At 38.3% G+C, this 22,053-nt stretch overlaps 1 protein-coding gene across 2 annotated transcripts in view; it reads right to left on the bottom strand.

The window, feature by feature from the left end:
* Positions 1-22,053, bottom strand: part of KDM1A (lysine demethylase 1A) — an 85,023-nt gene that overhangs the window by 31,417 nt on the left and 31,553 nt on the right. For both annotated transcript variants that reach the window (XM_036744924.1, XM_036744925.1), the window contains 6 exons: positions 20,226-20,359; positions 18,394-18,472; positions 13,130-13,222; positions 9,674-9,780; positions 2,699-2,780; positions 1,103-1,197 (listed from right to left, as the gene is read on the bottom strand). In XM_036744924.1, the coding sequence (XP_036600819.1) occupies positions 1,103-1,197; positions 2,699-2,780; positions 9,674-9,780; positions 13,130-13,222; positions 18,394-18,472; positions 20,226-20,359 (590 nt within the window). The remainder of the gene's footprint in view (positions 1-1,102; positions 1,198-2,698; positions 2,781-9,673; positions 9,781-13,129; positions 13,223-18,393; positions 18,473-20,225; positions 20,360-22,053) is intronic.

Here is a 22,053-nt window from a genome sequence, read left to right as displayed (position 1 = left end):
TGTCAAAAAAAAAATTATCCATTATTTTTCAGTCTTCTGCACTAGAGTCTAAGGCCTGAGGTTCAAAACCCCAGCACAGTCACTTATTAAGTCATGTAAACAAGTCTGGACTTCTCACTGGGTCTCAATTTCCTCACCTGTAAAATGCTCCTTGCACTACCTCCTTCCAGGAAAGCCTCCGGTAAGGCTGGAGGCTGAGGAAGGTTAGTGGTAAGACTGTTTCAAACTGAGGGGCTCTTTTACTCCCTCAAGTCAGGAGTTGGGGTTTTGTTGCATTAAGTAATAGCAGGTAAGTAGCATCTGAAGGCAAAGGCGATCTTCCTGCTTCTTTACTCTGTGTTACAGATATTGCTGGTGTGCTCATATTCACAAGCACTACAGGTTCTCACAGTGACAAGGTTTCATTCATTGTTGCTCAATTTAACTATAACTCTGACAAGTCACACAATGATGAGTATTAATTTCCTCACTCATATGCAAACAAGCGCTGCCCAAATGGTCTAGATCATAAAGGAAATTAAGCTTGAAAGTACACCGTGAGGAAGTGAAAATGTTAATGATGACAGCACTTGTCATTTAATTTTTAGGCAACTAGCAAACATTTACATTAGACAAATGCTACTGCTAAGAACAAGGCCTCAATAAGTATTTAGTGGGCCTGGGCAGGCTCCATCATTTGGCTCCTAATCCACCCAAAATAGGGGTATAAACCCCAACCTGTGGCCACAAGAAACATGCTGAGGCTAAGGAGTTCCCTGGGAGACCCAGCGGAGAGCAGCAAAGGAAGTGGCAGAGCTTGCTCATTTCTGACTCCCCAGATGCCCCTAAAGACTTGGTGATTAGAGCTGTGAAACAAGATGAAGTACCTGAGAGTCAATTTCATATGCTGTAACTATGTCTGTGCATAAAATATACCTTAAATGTATTTCTATTATGCGTAAGAATTCTGTCCTATATCCCAGAAAATGGGGATACCTTATACTTCCTTATACCTCGAGTTTTTTTGAGAAATAAAGAAGTTCCACCACCAATAATATTTCCTTGAAATCATTTCCAATGGAATGAAAGTCATTCTGAAAAGTTCTGTTTGTTCTTGACTTACAGCTTGTCCATTGGCTTCATAAAGTGGGCATTTTTGCTTGATCTTGGCCAGTTCCATATTTACTTGTTTGCTGACCACAGCCATTGGATTCCCTCCTGGAAGAGAACTTCACCAATTAAGTCTGGCATATCCATGAAGAGAACAGTAAAAGAGATTCTTCATCCATAACTACATCAGGCCTGATCGCAATTAAATATAGTGGCTGGCAATAAGCAAAGGCATCTAATGAGAACACAAGATCAACTACAAAGGTCCAGAGTACAAGAGGACAAAATACAAAAAGAACTCTATACAAGCTAGAACCACGGGACAAAGCTAATAGGAAATCTAACAGAGACTTAATAAATGTTAAACATCTTGCACTTACATTGACAAAAAAAATCAATTATCTTAGTCTGGTCTGGTAGGTGTGGCTAAGGGAAGGGTTTTAGCCGATCACAAGTTCAACATTAGTCCAAAGCATGATGCAGGTTAGTGCTATGCTGGAATGCATTATTGGCAGCATGTATAGACTGAATTATGAGCAGTTCAGTGGCTCCAGCAAGTGCAGTAATAATCCTAACATTCTCTACTGAGCAAACCATGGCTGAAGAAGTGCATTCAGCACTGTGCTAAAGAGGGGCACTGTCAAACTGGAAACAGCACATGCAGGCCAGAGACCAGGATGGTGAGGGCCTGATAAATTATGTCATAGGAGATGAGCTGATGGAACTGGGGGGGGTGTTTATCCTGAAGAAAAGAAGACTAAGGAAAGAACACCATAACTGTCTTCAAATATCTAAGAGTTTAATACGTACAGGATGGATTAGGTTTGTCATAGTTCTAGGCAGCAGAACCGGAGTCAGTGTGTTCTAATTTAGAAAAGCAGATTTTTGCCCTGACATAAGAAAAAGCCTTTCTATTATTCTGAGTTACCAAAGGATGGGAGTGAATCACCTAACGAAGTCATGAGTTTCCTTCTTCTAGATGTGTTTGAGCAGAGAAGCTAATGCCTGGCTGTCCAAGACACTACAGAACAGGAGTTCTTCACTTCTGCTGTGTCATGGTCCCCTTTGTCTGAGGAAGCCTAAAGGCCACCTCTCAAAATTATGTTTTTAAATGCATAGAACAAAATACATACAATCACAAAGGAAACCAACCATGTTAAAATACAATTATCAAAATTTAAAAAAAATAAATTCATGGATCCCAGGTTGAGAACTCCTGTTATAGGGAAATTTCAGAATAAATTAAAGGTTGGATTAGATAACCCCAGTTCCTTCCAGCTTTAAAGGCTTTAAATTAGGGTGGTCAAAAACAAATTTCAGAATCATCAGTAGACCTCTTGTACTTTCATGTTGATGTGAACATGGGAAAAATGTTTAAATGTTTTATTTTGATAAACATTTAAAACACAAATGGGGAAAAAAATGAAGCCATGTTTTATCAGTAAAGCTCTCTCTCTTTACACATTTATAAGCATTTTCTCTATAAATGAAAATAACGAAACTAATTGTACATAGATGCAGTAACGTATTGTCTCAAACAAGCCAAGCATTATTGTTACATTATCTTTGGCAAACCACATTATATAGAATACGATTTAAAAAAACTCACCAAGACCTGTTACCACCATGGCTCCAAGATCAGCTACATAATTTCCTTTGCGAAAGGTAGCTACTCTTCCACCCACACGATCCTGGTTTTCAAGAATTAAATGACAAGATAGCAATGTAAATTTATACTCATGCTCCCTCCCTCTACTTGTCCATCATGTCAGCTCCGTAGCTTCCACAATACTGAGTGAGAGGTACAGCTAGTGGTCTTTATGACATAAAGCAAAAAAGCACTAAAGACAAGGAAACGAACAAGTGAAATGACATCAGACCTTGGTTGTCATTTGGTCTGAAGCAGCGTGTAACACAGGAAGCAGACGTCCTGGGGAATTTTAGAGATCTGACTTCCTACTACACAGTACCAAGTGTTGCCGTTCCAAATGTCCATTTAATGGTTTACATACTATGCTAGTATGATGGACATACATTCAAAATTCCTTCCTCTGTATATTCCCACATGGCCCAAGCTCACCCTACACTTACCACTTTCCCATTAGATACAGTCCCAAACTGAAGAAAAAAAAAATAACATGAAGTTTTCTCTGCCAAATGGTCCCTACTATGTGCAGAATTTGACTGAAAGGCTCACGTTTCCATAGAGGTGGCATTGTAACAAAGAAGGCATGCTCACTTGAAGAAACCCAAGAGCCCTCAAAGGGAGGAAGCATGGTGGAAGGCTTTTGGTGAAAATTAAGAGAGGGCAACAGAAGTGATCTTACTACTACTGGATAGAAAGCCTCCAGAATGAGTCAGGGCCAGAGACTTGGCCCCTTCCCTATTCTGCTTGGGGGTGGAGTGTGGGGATGGGGAGGAGAGGAGCATAAGAAGTTGAGAATCCAATCAACATCTCAGCTGGTTAGGGTCCATAAGAGGAATGTCTTCAGGATTTGTACATGGGCTTGCACTATTTAACCTTTTTACCAAAGGCAAATAAAGGCAAATGGCATATTTATCAAACGACAGACACAAAGCTAGAAGGGATAGCAAAAACACTGAAAGACAGAGACAGGATGATTCAAAGAGATCTTGATAGGCCATAGCATTAGGATGAATCTAGTAACATGGAATCTAATTGGAATAAACGTAAAGTCTTCCACAAGTTAAAAAACACTCAGCTTCACACATGAAGGATGAGGAAGTCACAGCTGGATTGCCTTTCCCATCCTTCCCACCCCAGGATTCTTTAGCAGATCACCCTACATCCTGATCTTCGATCTCTTCTTATCTACTGGCTCTTTCCCTGCTACCTACCAAAACAGCCTTGTGGTCGACCTCTTGGGCCTACATACCAACTAGTTATTGTCCTCTATCACTTCTCCCATTCTCAGTTAAATCCCTGGAGAAAACCATTCAGGAAGGGCCTCCACTTTCTCTCCTCTCCCTCTCTTCTAAAGTTTCCAGTGCCCCCTTAATTACCAATCTAATGACCTTTTCTCAGGCCTCACTATCCTGGACCTCTATTGAGCCTCAGATATTGTCAATCACTTTCTCCTCTGGTTTCTCCTCAGTCTTCTTCTGCATCTGAAGTCATTCTTACTAAGTGCAGGTGGTCCCCCAAAGCTATATCCTGGGCCTTCTTTTCCTACTACACCCTCTTACTTGGTGATGTCACCAGGTCCTATGGGTTCTATGATTATTTCTATTCAGATGAATGACAGATCTATAGAGCCTGCTGTAGTGTCTTTGCTGAGTCCTAGCCCCACTAGCCACAACTGCGTTTTAGACTTCTCAAACTGAATGTCCCATTGGCACCTCCTCCCTAGTATGTTTCCTTATCTCCCCACTCTCATTCAGCTCACAAAGCCAATCTAGTGCCAAGTCTTGTTTCTACTTTTGCAACATCTCTCCTAAAAATCCTCTCCTCTCACACAGCCAGCCTAGAACAATGAAACTACCTTCTAAGGGTTCCTTCCCCCTGCCTCGAGTCTCCTCTCATTAGAATTCTCCTTTTAATCAGCAGCCAAAGTGATTTTCCTAAAGCATAAGTCTAACCATGTTAATCCTCCCTCCCCAAATAAACTCCAGTAGCTCCTTGTTACTTCCAAGATAAAACATAAACTGTGTGATATTTAAAGTTCTTTATAATTGGCTCCTATGGATCTTTCCAGAATTCTCATACTTTATTTTCATCTATACCTACAACCTAACAACACTGACCTCCTTTGCTGCTTCTTATATATGATGCTCTGTAGAGCTGCACTGGCCATTGTCCTTCCTCAGAATACTCACTCCTTCTCACTTCCACCCTGGCTCCCTCAAGACTCAAACCCCATCTTCTATAGAAGGCCTCTCCCTTGAGGACAGGGATAGTGTTCTGGCCTTACTTTGTATCCCTAGTGCTCAGCACAGTGTCTGGCACATAGTACGTACTTAATCAATGCTTGTTGACTGATGATCAGCAGTGTGAGGCAGTAGCCACAAGAAGTTAACAGAATTTGGGCTGCACTGAAAGGTATACACATTCCAGAAATAAAAGAGGTGAAATCCCACTGTACCCTACCCTAGTCAGTCCACTGAACAGTTGGAGAGTGTCCAAAAGAGGCCAAATCAGGATAGTGTAAAGCTTTTGAGGCCAGTACATGCAAGGATCAGTTGAAGCAACTAGGAATGTTTAACTTAGAGAATCAGGAGAGACATGATTGGTACCTTGAAGTATTTATAGGACTGCCATGTGAAATAGGAACTAGACCAGAGGGCAAAATTAGGAGCAAATAGACCAGTTTAGGCTTGATATTAGGAAAAATTTCCTAAGAATTAGATCGACCATCTCAAAATGCAAAGAGCTGTTTCCGCTGGCAGTAGATTTTTGCCAATTCCAAATCTGCAAGCAGAGGCTGGCAATCAGGTATAGAAAGGGCCACAAATCTAGCACTGAAAGGGACCTTAGAGGCACAGGACCTTAAGGAACTAGCCTGAGCTCACACAAGTAAGAGGCGGCAAAGGCAGGATTGAACTCTGATCCTCTGACTCTTTTCTAAGGTACCACATTGCCTCCTAGTATGCCAGAGTGGGGATTTCTTTTCAGATATGATGGATTGAACTATTTTGAGATATGCTGACTGCCTTTCTAAGTCATAAATCCTATTGTTCTCTATGATTCAGATTATGGATAGATCAAATATGGGGGTTTTCCAAGAAGGAGGAAGAGATATGGACCTATCTGTAGGCAATATAGGAGCAGCCAGCAGACAGGGAGAAAGTGGGGACGATGGAGGGAGCAGACTGCTGAAGAATATAGGATGGATGGAGGCTGACAGCTTTAAGAACCTTTTTCTAATATGACAACAGGAAGGGTGGAGGTTGGGGGGGGTAAGGGTGGGGAAGAGACTAGGAGCAGGCAAAGATCAAAAGCACTAACACAAACTTGCTGACTCAGGACCTAAAGTTGGAAACTATCATGATCAGCTATGGAATAGTCTCTGTATCTTAATCTATATTTTAAGCCAAATGTCTAAGACTAATATACTTAAATGATGTATGAAAAGGGCACATACAATATGCACTATGTGTGGACTGAGTATTTCTGAGATGTTAGATGTTCTAAAACAAAGTACGGAAAGTCCCTGACAATATTTACATAGCATAGTTTCCACTGTATAACCAGAGATTTAATAAATGAAAACAAATTCAGAAGAAGACAAGAAAGTCAAAACAAGCTACGTGCAAAGCCTCAAGGGAAAAATGTGAATTGGTGTCAGCCCCTCCACCCCCACCCCACCCCCAAAAAAAGAGCTCAGAAAGGATTGTAAAAGTCAAATAAGGGAGGTAGAGGTAAAATTTGGAAAAGAAATGAGGCAAGAAAATCACAAAAAAAAAAGTCAACAGCTTGGTAAAGAAGACACAAAAAAGTACTGAAGAAAATACTTTAAAGAACAAAATAGGCTGAATGGTTAAAAAAAAAAAAGGCACAAAAATCCAATGAAGAGAATTCTTTAAAAAGCAGAAATGGCCACATGGAAAAAGAGGTACAAAAATTCACTGAAGAAACAAACTTAAAAAGTAGAATTGGTCAAAATGGAAAAGGAGATACAAAAGCTCAAATAAGAAAATAATTCCTTAAAAATCAGAATTGGGCAAGTGGAAGCTAATGACTCTGTGAGACATCCAGAAACAATAAAACAGAATCAAAAGAATGCAAAAAAAAATAGAACAAAATGGTGAAATATTTCTCACTGGAAGTATTTCTCAATAGAAAAATAAATGATCTGAAAAAGAGAATAAGGAGAGATCATTTAAGAATTATTGGACTACCTGAAAGCCATGACCAGAAAAAAGAACCTGGACATCATCTTTCAAGAAATTATTAAGGAAAACTGTCCTGATAATCTAGAACTAAAGGGAAAAGCAGAAATGGAAAGAATCCATTGATCACGTCCTGAAAGAGATCTCAAAACAAAAATTCCCAGGAATATTATAGTCAAATTCCTGAGCTAGAAGTCAAGGAGAAAATATTACAAGTAGCCAGAAAGAAATAATTCAAATATTACAGAGCTACAGTTAAGATAACACAAGATTTAACAACTTCTACATTAAAGGACTGAAGGGCTTGGAATGATATTCTGAAGAGCAAAGGAATTAGGATTACAACCAAGAATCACCTACCCAGCAAAACTGAATATAATCTTTCAGGGGAAAAATTTAATGAAACTGAGGACTTTCAAGCATTCCTGATGAAAAGACCAGTGCTGAATAGAAAATCTTACTTTCAAATACAAGATGCAGGAGAAGCATAAAAAAGTAAACAGGAAAGAGAAATCATAAGGGATTCAGTAAGGTTAAACTGTTTACATTGCTGCATGGTGTAGTATCAATTAAGTTGGGACTTTTTTACTGTTTTAGAATGATAAATTAAGTGTCTTTGAGCCTTACTAGGTGCAAAGCCCCAGGCCCAAACCCCTATCTATTAGGTGCTAAGCCTATGTGAAGCCCTCAGGGTCCTAAGGGAAGTTGCTAAGAACAGAGCCAAAAGTAACAGCCTAAGTTCTGGTCCCTCAGTTGAAGTTTGATGACGGCTAGAGAGTGTATAAAAGAGAGAACAGAGCTATTTTTGAGAGACACTTAGTCCTGGAGGAGTGTTGGCGTGGGACTCTGGGCAGCTGCTCTAAGAGCCTCCCAGCTCAACCCAGATGTTGATGGTTCCTTGGTAACTATGAATTGTATTTGGTCTGTTTATGATGTATGTTTGTAGTTTGTTTGTATTTGCTCTGAAGTTCAGCGTGCTGGCTTTTTCCCCTGAACTAAGTGAATGATATCTGTATGTTGGATTGAAATAAGATTGTTAACCCCTTTGCTTTCCTTAGTAAAGCAAATCAAAAGAACCTGTGCTGGCAGGGTTCTTGTTGTTGGGCTTGTGTTGGTCTTTCACCTCCACAGCAGCTGCTGAATTGTTGTAACACATGGGAAGATGACATCTATAACTTTATCAGTATACACAGACACTGGGCATGGGTATAAGTTGACTATGATGGGATGATATTTTAAAAAATAAAATTAAGAGGTGAGAAAGAGGAAATGCACTGGGAGAAGAGGTAAGGGAGAAGCAGAATGGGGTAAATCATCTCACATAAAAGTGGTGTGAAAGAGCCTATACAGTGGAGGGAATGATGAGGGGGTGGCAAGGTGGCAGACAACGCTTAAACCTTATTCTCATCAGAATTGGCTCAAAGAGGGAATAACATATACACTCAGTTGGGTATAGAAATCTATTTTACCCCACAGGGAAGCAGGGTGGGGAAGGACATATGAGAAGGCAGGCAAGGCTGAGAGAAGGGAGGGCAGATTGGGGGCAGTGGTGGTCAGAAGTAAAACACTTTTGAGGAGGGGCAGGGTAAAAAGAAAGGGGGGGGGAGAGAGAGAAACAGTAAAAAATAGGATGGAGGGAATTATATTTAGTAATCATGACTGAAAAGATTTTTACGGCAAGTTTCTCTGATAAAGGCCTCATTTCTCAAATATATAGAGAACCAAGTCAAATTTATAAAAATATGCATCATTCCCCAATTGATAAAAAATACTCTGAATCACTATTGATTAGAGAAATGCAAATTAAAACAACTCTGAAGTACCACTTCACACCTATCAGAGCGGCTAATATGACAAAAAAGGAAAATGACCATGTTGAAGGAGACATGGGAAAACTGGGACACAAGCATTGTTAGTAGCGTTGTGAATGGATGCGACCATTCTGGAGAGCAATTTGGAACTACGTCCAAAAGGCTCTAAGGCTATAAAACTGTGCATACCCTCTCACCTAGCAATACCACTACTTGGGTCTGTATCCCAAAGAGATTTAAAAAAAGGAGATTTATATGTACACAAATATTTGTAACAGCTCTTCTAGTGGTGGCAAAGAACTGGAAATTGAGGGGATGCCCATCAACTGGGAATGGTTGAACAAGCTGTGGGATGTCATTAACATGGGAATACTATCGTGCTTGTAAGAAACGATGAGCAGTATGCTCTCAGAAAAACCTGGAAAGACTTACATGAACTGATGCGCAGTAAAAGTGAGCAGAACCAGGAGAACACCATGACAGCAATAATGTATGATGATCAACTATGAATGACTTACTACATTCTCAGCAATACAATGATCCAAGACAATTTGGAAGGGCTTATGATGAAAAATGTATCCACTTACAGAGAAAGAGCCTACGGAGTTTGAATGCAAGTTGAAGTATATACTTTTTAAGTATTACTTTTCTTGTTTGGTTTTTTTGGTCTGTATTTTCTTTTACAACATGATTAATATGGAAATATGTTTTGTACAACAGCATGCATGTAACCTGTATCAAACTGCTTGCCTTCTCAATTGAGGGGGGAGAGAAGAGAGGGAGAGAGAGAATTTGGAACTCAAAATTTTAAAAAACAAATGTTAAAAATTGCTTTTACAGGTACTTGGAAAAAAAATTAAATGACAGCAGGTAGTTCCATATTGGTTGTTGCCCCCAGCTATGTCTCAAACTAAAATTCTTACCCGAGCTTCCAGAAGGGTGACATCCATTCCAAAACTCTGCAACTGACGAGCTGCTGCCAAGCCTGAGACCCCTGAACCAATAATAATGACTTTTCCTGTTTTTTTAGCTAAAAATAAAAACATTAAATGAAAATTAGAACAAACTTTGCATATCTAGGTTTAAAAATATCCCAATCTTAAAAGTTTCTTTTATTCTTACACTCCATAAGACCTTAATGTGCCACAGAGGCAAACAAAGAGAATCAGAGCTATAGTCAAAAGGCCCAGGTTCAAGCCATGGCTCTGCCACTTGCCACGTGTGTGACCTTGGGCAAGGCCCATATCCTCTCTGGGGGCTCCATGTCCTTACAAAATAAATGGGGTTGGACTTCTAAAGTCTCTTCCACCCCTAAAACTCTAACTGTTCAAACAACTATTTTTGAAACACACAATTAATGCTTTAAATATGCCAGTGGAAAGCAGCTGCAGTTACTGGGACTTATAAACACAGAGAATCTTTAATCCCAGTTTTGGGCATTCATAACTAGAGAACTGATTCAGTTCACATTAACTGAATATTTACTTTGCCTTTTTTTTTTTTTTCAGTTCTCCTCATCTGGCAATAAGTGTTCTCAAGCTTGTTCAAAGTTCAAGTGGTTGTCACTGCAACATTAATCTTCTAAGCACCTAACAGAGAACAGAGTCTGAGTCAAAGCGTGTTAGAGATTGAGGAGGGGGAAGACAGTTTTAATTGGAAACCAATTCAGGTTCAGTGTGTCTGGCTAAATCCCTTTGCCCTCCTCCCATGGGGCAGACCTTTAAGTTACTGCTTCAAGCATAAAACAATGCATGGCTGTGCCTATTTTGTGACAAATCTTGTTAATATTTTGTCACAGAATCTTAGGACTGGAAAGGACTCCTAGGGCTTTGCCTCAGATTTGGCAACTAAAGCCCAGGGAAGAGCAAATGGCAGCAGGGCCGAGGAGTCTAATCCAGGGCTGGAAGTCCAGTTGCCTCAGCTGCTGAGGGCTTTTAACTCACTCTCTCACCTGGAAATGATGACTTTAGCTTTAGGGGACTTCAAAAGAATTGCTGTATTCTTAAATATTGCTTTACATAAGAGGCAAAATAGTGACCAATATTATTTTACAATTCTATCAAAGTCAATAGGAAAACAGGATTAGCCACATTTAAGACATTTATTCAGCCATCCAATCACACAGACAGGAAAGGCTAAACTGCCCATGTATACAGATTCTCCTTGTTTTGGATAAAGTGCTTTGTAAATTTTAAACCAATCCAGAAGCTTCTGTGAAATCTGGGGGATCCACAGCCAAAAAAATTAAACAAAAAACGAAAAAAGCTGCTATTATTGTTGGATCATTTATGGAAACAATATATCATTCTTTTAAAGGGACAGATGCTAAAAATATAAAAACTGTCTTAGGTGTGTTCATATTGATGAAGCTATTAATGTGAGACATAAAAACTCCTTTAAAGATAAGGTTCAATACTAAGGGGAGGGGAAGGGAGGAAATCTTACATTTGGAAATGAAGAATGTAAAAATAAATTACATTAATAAAACTTTTTTTAACCATTTAGAAGAGAGAATTTATACACACAGAGTACATCTACACATGCTATATAAGCAAGTCTTCATATAGTTACATGTGGCTAATTATTTTTTCCTATTGGCCTTTATAACTTTAGTGTGTAGGTGTACACACACACACACACACACACACACTTGCTTTACAGGAAACCTTTCCTCTATACATACTATATAGGAGATACTCAAAATTAATGCCCAAGTATCATAATGAAATGTAAAATATCACAATGATAAGAAAAAAAAATTATTCACTCCTGGGGCTGGAACCACAGAAGTAAAATATATCCTAGGTGCTGCCTCATATTATATTGTATATAGTTTTACTTCTAATTGTGTTTCTCTTTTGAAAATCCGTGTTAAATTATCTTTAATTCCAACATCTATCTCTGGCTCTCCAAATCCAGAGGCATTTGCTATCTCAAATAATAGAAAGGGAGCAAAAAAGCAGTGAACTTTCTCTCCTAAAGGGTTAAAAAATCTTATCGATGTCTTTTATTTTTATGCCACGAATGGAAGATTTCTTTCTTTCCCCTCCTCTCCCTTTAAGGTGTTTTTCTTGTCTCACACTGTTGGACAGTTTCACTGATATTAACATACCTAATATCCTCTTTATATTCTGTGGCACCTGCTCCTTTAAAAGGATGAGGTATTATTTTCCTAAACGATCCAACAATAACAGCGGCTGTCATTGTGCTTCCTTTTTTGACTCTGGAATCTTTAGAGCCTCTCACAGTACCTAACATAGTATTTCATAAATGCTTTTGGATTAACTTAAAACTTAAAAAGCCCTTTTCCTACACTAATGTGAATAGGGATGAGTGGAAAAACAATGGCTCACAGTTCTAAAATGCTTAACAGTTTACAAAGCATTTTCCAAATTATAACCTGTGAAACAGATAGTCCAGAGATCATTTCCCTTTTACAGATGAAGAAACCAAAGCTCAGAGTTAAGAGGAGTCTTGGCCACAGTCCCATAGCAAACTGCTGGGAGATAGCTGAGATGTGAGCCCAAGCCTGACCTCAGAGGCAGGCTCTTTTCTTCATACCAAAGCCCCTAACTAGATTTGACAGCATTTCATCACATGAGAAAAGAGATGTGAAAATGCTGTGTATGATACAACTTATCAGATGGGAATTACCACATGGTATAACCATGAAATTCTGTGGCCTGTTTTTATTGGGCAATTCCATGGACATGGAATACAGTCTATTTATCCTCAAAAATCTTTCTGGCTGTTGGGTCTCTGGAAAATGTTGTAAAAATTGTACAAATTAGAAAGAGCCAGGGAAATGAAAAGTAATTTGTTAGTTATAAAGCCTAAAACAAGAGCTTTTACCAATTTCCACCTAAAACTTCTAAATTTAACTTGATTTCCCTAAATTTAGAAAAATATTACCATCATGACATGTATCAAACTGGAAGCTTGGACAGCAAGGATTTAAATTTCATACAAGAGCAAAAAAGTCCCAGACACACACAGACAATTTATGTGCTTTCAAGTCAAAATGAACTGAGAGTTTTTCCAACACTTTCCACAAAATCCAAAGATAAATTGGGAAAAGTTCATACATACAAATGCTTTTGTTGACTCAAAGAAAGGATTAAAATATTGGTATGAAAACAAAATAGTCTAAACCAGGGCCTGAGGGCCACATGCAGCCTGCAGTGCAATTTACGCTGCCCACCTACAAGCATAGAAATATACATAAGCGCTTTAGTATAGGAAGCTGAGCTACCACAGAGCTCTCACTAAAATGGCAAATCAAAATATATTGTCTATTGTTTCAATAAAAACCTAAGGTTGGACAGCCCTGGTCTAAACAACTGATGATTCAACTTCATTGTAGCTTGCTGGTTTCTTACCTGGTAGGGGCTTTATTCTCTTGTAGATGCCAAAGTTGATAAGACCGTGACGTTCTAAATAACTGTGAACTCTATGAACAAGAACAGTATCACCTAAAGAAGGAATAAGTTAAAAATAAATATACATGCCTTTCTTGATTGAAAAATCACAAAACCTCAGTTGGAAGGGACCTCAGAGGCCAAAGCCTAGCCCAATTCATGTCTTTTCTCCAGGCTACCCCAGTTCCTTCAACTAGTATTCATATAGTGTGAACTCTAGACCCTTCACATCCTAGCTGTCCTCCTGTGGATGCTGTGACTTAACTGTGCCCTTCCTAAAATATGGTGTCCAGAGCTGAACACAATGCTCCACATGTGGTCTAACATGGGCAGGATACAGCAGGACTATCACCTCTCTAGTCCTAGATACTCTTAAATATCCTAAATGCTCTCTTAAAAGAACTGGAGTTTAGGAATGTCTCAAAGGACCAAGCTGCGTCAATTAAGGCAATTATTGTATTTTACCCAGAGGGCAAAGACAACAGAGAAATCAGGAAAACTGTTATTTCAAAGTAAAGTTATAATGAAATGTCTATGCTAATTGCTACGCCTGGTCCTCCTAAACTTAAAGCAGCCTGACACTGTATTAGCTTTGCTGGCAGCATTATCCCTCTGTTGGCTCCCTGAACTTGCAGCTAGCAAGACTCCTGGATCTTTTTCCAACAAACTCTTCTTTTACCATGCCTTCCTTGCAGTGTGCTGGTGAAGTTATCTTTTAAACCAGCGTAAAACAGTGCATTTGCCCTTATTACATGTCATCTTAGATTTAAGTCCAAGGTTTTACCCTGTCAAAATCATTTTGAATTCTGACTCTCATACAGTGTTAGTGATCCCTCCTCAGCTTTGTGTTATCTTTAAGGGTACCACCTATGTCTTTATTTAAGTCACTGACAAAAATATTTAACACCCACTACTAAGGGACTCACTACAGACCTCTTTCTAAGTTGACAGAGAACCAATGATGACCTCTCTGAATCTGGCCATTCAACCAGTTTTGAATCAATCTAACTGTACTATTGTCTAGCCCACAACTCTGCATCTTAAAAAGAAATCAGTGTTACTCTTTGAATCAATTGTTTCTGGAAAAGGAAAAAAAAAAACCCCAACCCTTCTCAACCCGTCTAGATGAAAACTTCTTGATAGAGAAAAACAACTGAACAAAGTCAGATACCCTGGCCCCAGCTGATGATGAATACAGTATCATGTCCCTGCCTCCCCGCCTGCAGGAGAAAGGTATTTCATGATCCACTTCCTGGGAATTGCACAAGTTTTTCATTTATTCACAATTTGGCTTCTTCTTGATGATCGTTTCATTTATATTACTGTGGTCATTCTATATTGTTCTTTTCATTCTGCTTATTTTACTCTCCATCAGTTCATACAAATCTTCACATAATTCTCTGAATTCCTTATAGTTTTCATTTCTTACTGCACAATAATATTCCATTACATTCATGAGAGGCAGAGTGGATAGAGAGTTGACTTTAGAATCAAAAAGATCTGGGTTCAAGTCCTGCCTCTGACATATACCGGCTGTGTGACCTTGGGCAAATCACTTGACTTCCCTGTGCTCAATGCAGCAATCTAAGGCTATAATTTTTAGAGGAAACATTGTTAGGAGGGAGCTTCCTATACTAGTGAATTCATAGGTTCTATCTAAAAAAAACAAACAACTCCCAAACCATTCATATACTTAATTTACCTTTCTATCTCTCCCATAATATGAAACTTTTTGTCAAACGCTTTGCTTAGATCTAAGAAAACTCTACTATTTTCGTAATCTACCTGTACACAATCTGTTTGTTGCTGTTCATCGTGAAAGTATGTTGGTTCCTGAAGATCACTTCATTTACTAGAAATCAAATCCAAGGCTTAGTAAAGCCTTCTCTCTAATTTGCAGAATCCATTCTCTTCTCCCTTTTGAAAAGTGAGAATTTGCCCCTCTCTTCCAATCCTACCATACCTCTAATTCTTTACAATCTTTCAAAGATCATGGTCAATGGCTAAACAACCCAACCTACCAATTCTTTCATCACTCTGGAACGTATATAGGCCCTCTGAGCTTGGATAACTGACTTCTGCAAGGGCAGCTTTCTTATTTCTTTATTTATCTTGGGTATGAATTCCCTATTTACCCATTGTTGTTCTGTCCTTTCCAGTCCAATGATTATTCTCCTTGGTGATGATGCTGATGCTGATAACACTTATACGGCATGTTTAAGGTTTGCAAAATGATTTACTTACAGTATCTCATCTAGTAAAGAACAGAGAAGCAAAGTAGGAACTGAACAGGTCTACTTTTTCTCTAATATTAGTTACTATCCCTTCCACCTGGGGCAGTAATCACATCAATTCTCTGATCCTTCTCCTTTCTACACTATAATTTCAAAAACCTCTTTTTGTTGCCCTTCAGATTTCCTCACCAGTCTCCCTCATTCTGAGCTTTAGTCTTTTTACATTTTTTGAAGGGCTGTGCCAACCAAGCCTTTGTTGTATCCATCCTTTGTTCTCTGTTACTTTTTAACATCTCCCTTACTGAGTTCTCTGTTCATCCATATCAATCTCTTCTGACGATTTCTCCGTCTTCTACAATGTCAGCGTTTCTCTGGCTTTTCAGGATTTTCTTAAGAGCTCTCTCTTCTTCCTGGGTTGACTTCCCACAGAGAATTCTAGTCCACAGGATGCTAAGTTATCTTTTCATGCCTGCTCTCTCTCATGTCAGACTATGCTTGGAGTTTTTATCATAAATTCTATGCTGAAGCGGTCATTGCCCCTCTAGTTTCCCATCACTTCTATCCTACTCCATCCTAGAGAGAGTTGGGAGATGAGAGAAGGAAGGGAGAAGAGGTAGGGGAAGAGAGAGGAAGGGGAAGGTGAGGGAGAGGGAAGGGGGAGGAGGAGAAGAAGGAGAAGAAGAAATAGTGTGATAGACTGCTTCAGAATACATCTGGATAACGAAAATGCCCTATCACTACCATATCACTCCTTTGTTCTAAGTTCATGATCTATTGCTTATAAATGTTATTGATTTCCTTTTCATGTTCAGATAGTTTGCAGACCACATTTCTTATGTTGCTGCCTCCCTTGATTTTTACTCAGAAGCTCCTTTTCTTCCTTCTTTCTGGATTTTCCTATATAAGCATTATACGACGCTACTCCACCCACCTCTTTTTCCTTCAATGGATCTGTGATCTCATCATGTATGGATAGTCTTCAAATATTCATGATAATATCCCTCTAAAAAGTACCTTAGATTTGGAATCAGAAGACTCAGATTCAAAGCCCAGCTCTGATAGTTACTACCCTGTATAATCTTGGAGAATTCACTGAACCTCTCTGGAGCGCAATTTAGTTGGGAAAAATAATAAATAAATAAAAATAATAAATTTAAACTTTAAGAAGAATATTGTTTGTACAGATCCCTTCCTAGACCTTCATCAAGAATTCTTTCAATATTTGTGGATATAATTCACAAATTTGCAGACTGGAAATTATGCATGTGAAATGGTAGTACTATTCACCTCTTGAAGTATATACTTGCTCTAGTCCAGATGCTTTTCTCATCTTCATTTTCCTTAGTATCATTTTTATTTCTTCATCCGGGACTGATAATAGTGGTGGCTACCCTATAATTTAGGGTGTAAAAAGTCTTTTTTTTTTTTTACATCATTTAAGTTTGTTACAATCATTACAGATCTTTTCCATTTTCCCCCTTTGCTGTCTTCTTTCAAGTTTCATCCTTAAATGCCCTTGGAATGAGTTTACCTAATTAGGTCTCTCACAAAATTTTCCACAAACTTGTTTTTCCCTCTACTTTTCAGTCTATTTCATGAGGTGATGTTGCTGATAAACCTCTACCATCTCCCCTTTTCCATACAGTTTACACATTAGCTTATAGTCCAAATAAGTATTGGCTCTTGGCTGCCATTTCTACCTACTCTGTGGATCAAGTGAATTTCTGGCTGAGGTTATTTCTAGGTTCTTTAATCTCTTTGTGGTAGTGACTGACTTACATTAAATTTCCTTAGGACATGTAACAGCCTGTGTCCACGTCACTGGAGGACACTTTGTACTGTTTCATGTGTTTTCAAGACCAAAGAAGTCATTCCCAAATGGCTTGCACACTAGTGATATGCTTCTTTTTACTTTGCTTGTCTGATCCTCAGAAAGCAGTTTGTTGCTGCTACCACACTCAGAGCCTTTAACAGCATGGAAGAACCTGTCAGTACTTATATTCTTCAGACACAACCTTTGAAAACCCAGGGTCATCTCCATACCATTAGATGATACTGGGGTAAGACTTTGTGGAAGTCCTTCTTACCTACCCAGTTTCTTGTGTTTATATTATACCCTTCTAGAACCATCTTCCAAGTGTGGGCCTCATCCCTCCAAATCTTACTGACACCCATGAAATCAAATTTACTTCCTTGGATCTCTATTTCATTTTGCTATTATGAGTAGACATCTGAGGCCATGGGTATTATTGCTAGTTCTTTTCTTGGATTTTGCCTTCTATGAAGGTCCAACAGCACCACTATTTCCCAAAAAGCACAAGCTATCCATGCTCACTTTTCTCCAAACACCACTCCTGGCTCTGGAATTTTGCCTTCACGCAGGTACCTGTTTCAAGATGTCTTCAAGCACATAAATATGGTAATAAGGCCTTTAATTAAATGAATGTTCCATTAGAAAATCCACTAAAAATTCCAAAGCTAAATAACAATCATTGGTTGCATTGTTTATAATATCTAGAGATGTTAGCCCATAGCACTTAGCTACAGGAGCTGAGTAATACAAAATGCTGACTTCATCTTCAAAAGTTCTTAGGTTCTTTGTTACATAGCACAAAGAAAGTAAATATTAAAATACTCCAAAATAGAAGAAGCAGAAAAATGTAAACAAAATAGCAAAAATCAAAATGTCTGGAATTTTCTTGATATTCTCAAAGTGGGAAACCTAATTCCAAGTAAAGTCAAAAAGACTTTCCTTCTAAGAAGGTCTGTCAGTTACAGAGGTGATACAACCTCTCCCTGTGATCAAATGGAGATTTTAATCCCTTTGAGGGGGGAAAAAATTAAAAAAAGAAAAAAATGATTGTCCCAAGTCCACCTTGGTGGATAACAAATGTATATCTGATATACAGTCATTCTGAAGTGGAAATAGCTTTCAACAGAACCCAACAAGTTACAACAAAAATACGTATTTATGAAAATTACACAACTTACTGTTATAAGGTGCTTCTAACTGCTGTAGAGTAGCTTCAAATGTTAACTGAATTTTTGGATTGTCCAACCACAACTGCAACTGCATTTAAAATAATACAATACAATTTTCATGACACAGCAACATAAACACCATGAATACATATCCCTTAAATCCTTTTATCTTAATTTAGGACTTTAGCTATGGAAGTCCTTCTGTTACCTATGTAAGGAGATTAGGGCTATCATCCAACAAAAAGGCCTTTGTACTTCCAACAAACACCGTATTCTTTGGCATATATTTTGAATTCCCAGGGAAAACGCATGTAAACAGGTTTATCTTCTCACAAAATTTTGCAGATGACCTAGGTCTAAGAATATTCACCTCATATGTTGCTCTTCATACTTTAAAATATCTAATAATATTGAAGTATTAACAATAATGCTAGTTCACATTTCTATATTATTTTCTACAATACAATGCTACATAGTAAGTATAGTTACTATCCACATTTTATAGAATTGGAAAATGAAAGTCAGAAGTGACTTGCTCTAACATTAATTTTTTCACCTATGCCCCTCTGAAACTTGCAAATTTTACAGTTACATAAGGTAATTTGGGTCAGAGGAAACAGCTAAGTGAGGCTACAGGCAGAATCAGAGCTAGGGCTGAAGCACTTAAAGAGATGGGACAAAGTGAACTCAAGAGATGGGCCAGAAGGTCAGGGGGTAGGATGGGCAAAGTTTTGGCTAAAGGCCAAGTGGCTCAGAATGAGCTGCTGGAATTGAAGCATCTGACATTGTGCTACGTAGTCTTTATCAGAGGCTATGCTATAAACTCTGTTCAACTGAACAACTGCTAAGAATTGCACAGAAGTTCACCAGCAAAATCATTTTAAAAAGATGTTGCAAATCTAAGGAATAAATTTCTAAAAATGTCTGTAACTAATAGTCATAGTGAGTTGTCTAAACCTTGCTGAGGTTAAGTAATTCCATGATCATAGAGCTATTTAAACGTCAAGAGATGACACCTCAACCTAGGTTGTCTTGTTTCCTATTTCAACACTATTCATTACACCAGACTTTTTCTCCAAGTTTGTAGAAATAAGTTATGACTTATGGTTAAGGTCCGAGTAAATACCTATAGTATTTCAAGTATATCTAAACCCTATTTATAACATTCTTTTGATTTACAATTTAAAATACAAAGAACATTTCCCCCACATATGCCAGCAGAAGTGGAGGATTCCATGTTTCTTATTGCTAGTATGGAGTATTTGGGGAAAAGAAAAGAAACAAGGAAGTAGATCATTCATACCCCAACTACTTTCTGTTCTGAATTAAGCCACAAAGGACATCAAGCTTTTACATTTAGTAGACAAATTAGGAGTTAAAGTGACATAGGTCACTTAAGAGATTTTAAATTAGCCTCCCGGTATTTTCACCAAAAAGATGAAACTACAACATGAAATAATTATTCTGCAACTCACCACCCTACTGTAGTCTTGGATGGAATGGCTGCCTGTAATAGTGGACTCTGGACATTGATAAAGGCCTATTGGAAATACTTTCCCAGAAGACTCTGAGCAAGTCACTCTTGAGTCTCAGTTTTCTCATTTATAAAGTGAGAGAATACAAACAGATGTCCTCTAATGTTCCTCCCAGTAGTAAATACTGGGATTCTAAGACATTAAATGCGTGACTACACAAGGCAATACTTAAGACTAATTTTAAACCAATACCAAGTCAGGAAAAGTTCCAAATGTTACTTCTCTTCCCCTGAACCTGGCTATTAAAGGGATAAATATGCATGAGAAGCCATCTACCCTCTCCTAGTAAAAAATTTTACAACTTACTGTGCGATTCCTGATGAACAGAAAAACCTTCTGGGTTTGCTGTGGCCCACTAATAATATCAGGGAAACAGGCAGCTTCTTGTGATGTCATCCGATCATGAGGGAGTCTGCTCTGGAAAGCTGCACCCTCCACACCTAGCAAACAGAGTAAAAGAGTTCTAGAAAACATGCAAAGGCACACAATGCTAGAAGACAATGATTACTTCTTGAGTCCCTTCTCTTCGTAAGCAATTCAATAAAGCTCTCTGGTGTGGTCTACAACTTTAACTTTTAAAACCTCTCTTTCTATATTTAGAATTTAAAGTTTCCTATAAATGTAGCATTGTTTTAAAATTTATTTACATATAATTGAGATTACACAAATGTTTAGATGTACTCTCTTGACTAATACTTTATAAGCTATGGTATGGTGGGATAAAGTTATAACAGTTGTCTCCAAAGGGGAAAAAAATTAAGGCCTATGGGTTCCAAACCAAATTTCTAACATTAGATCAAGTAATTTTCTTCTTGATGTCACAAACATTGCCAGCAAAAAGCAAACTCCAAAGAGAAAGGACAAGAAAAAAGAGAAAGTACGTTAACTCAGTAGGAGAGAATAGGTAAAGAATCTGTAGTGAAAACATAAGCAGCTATAATATCGCATGCCTTCTGATCAGTTAGTTTCTAACGTGGAACACAAAGAGCATTCTAGATTTTCATTCTAGGAGCCATCCATCAGCTCCCATATGACTCAGCCCTGGCAGGGAGTGAGAAGTTATGCAGAGTATTACAATATAAAGAGCGGAAGGAAAAAAAACCCAAGGAATTTACTACTTCCAGCCAAAATACTAATACTCTTCTACTATAAACTATAAGCCAGAGGTCCAAGGAAAACATTTCATGAAGATACTTGAATAATTTAAGCAAGCTGAAACTATAATTTGACATAAAAGTTAAGAATGATTTAAAGGCTTTTTAAAAACATGACATTTTAAAAAATGTACTTAATCTTAGCCAAAGGGCAAAGTGACATTAAAGCAACTATGTACAGTAACAAAACAGGACATTGAAACAAGAGGCTATGAAGTGAAACCAGACATATTTTGATCTTTCAAAGCCAACAAAAGTTGAGATGCAAACATCAAGGAGCAGAAGCAACACTGTTTCATAAGGAGCAAGCAAGTTTAGGGGGAAAAGAACAATAGAGGAAGAGATTTAGCCAGGACACATGCCGATAAAATGCTTTAGGGACATGGGAGAAGCGCGGGGATTCCACACAAACATTCAACGGAAAACAATCAAGGTACAAAGAGGCCAAGCAAACCTAATTATGCAATGTGAGGACAAGATGCAAGCGAAGATGCATAATCAGAAATACCCCATCTTGGAGTCAAGAAAACAGGTCCCCTTTTCACAGCACTGGTCAGAGACCACTCTTGACTACTGGTTCCCATTTGGGCGCCAAATTACTAAACTGGACACCCCCAAGGGCCCAACCAGCCTAAATGATTAACCACAGAGAGAATGACTATAGAGACGGTCATTCCTTAAGGTCAGAATGGAAAAATGAATCTAAAAGAATAATAGAGCTAGCTGTGCAAATCATGGAAATACTTTTAAAACAAGAATAACATGGAAAATTAAACCGAAATGAAAGAAAGGAGAAGAAAGGCTGAATACACCAAAGGGGGAATATCCTTACTAAAAGCGAAATTCTTTAGAAAATGAAAGTTATACAGCTTCAGTACTAGAAAGCAATGGAATAAAACACTCAGAGAACATCTCAGGAAAATGGACCAGATATAATTTAACAGGTCTCTTAACTGTCAATATATTTGTGAAATATACCA

Source organism: Trichosurus vulpecula, chromosome 2 (assembly GCF_011100635.1).
Source record: "Trichosurus vulpecula isolate mTriVul1 chromosome 2, mTriVul1.pri, whole genome shotgun sequence".
NCBI lineage: Eukaryota > Metazoa > Chordata > Mammalia > Diprotodontia > Phalangeridae > Trichosurus > Trichosurus vulpecula.
This window is presented reverse-complemented; position numbering and strand designations above follow the sequence as displayed.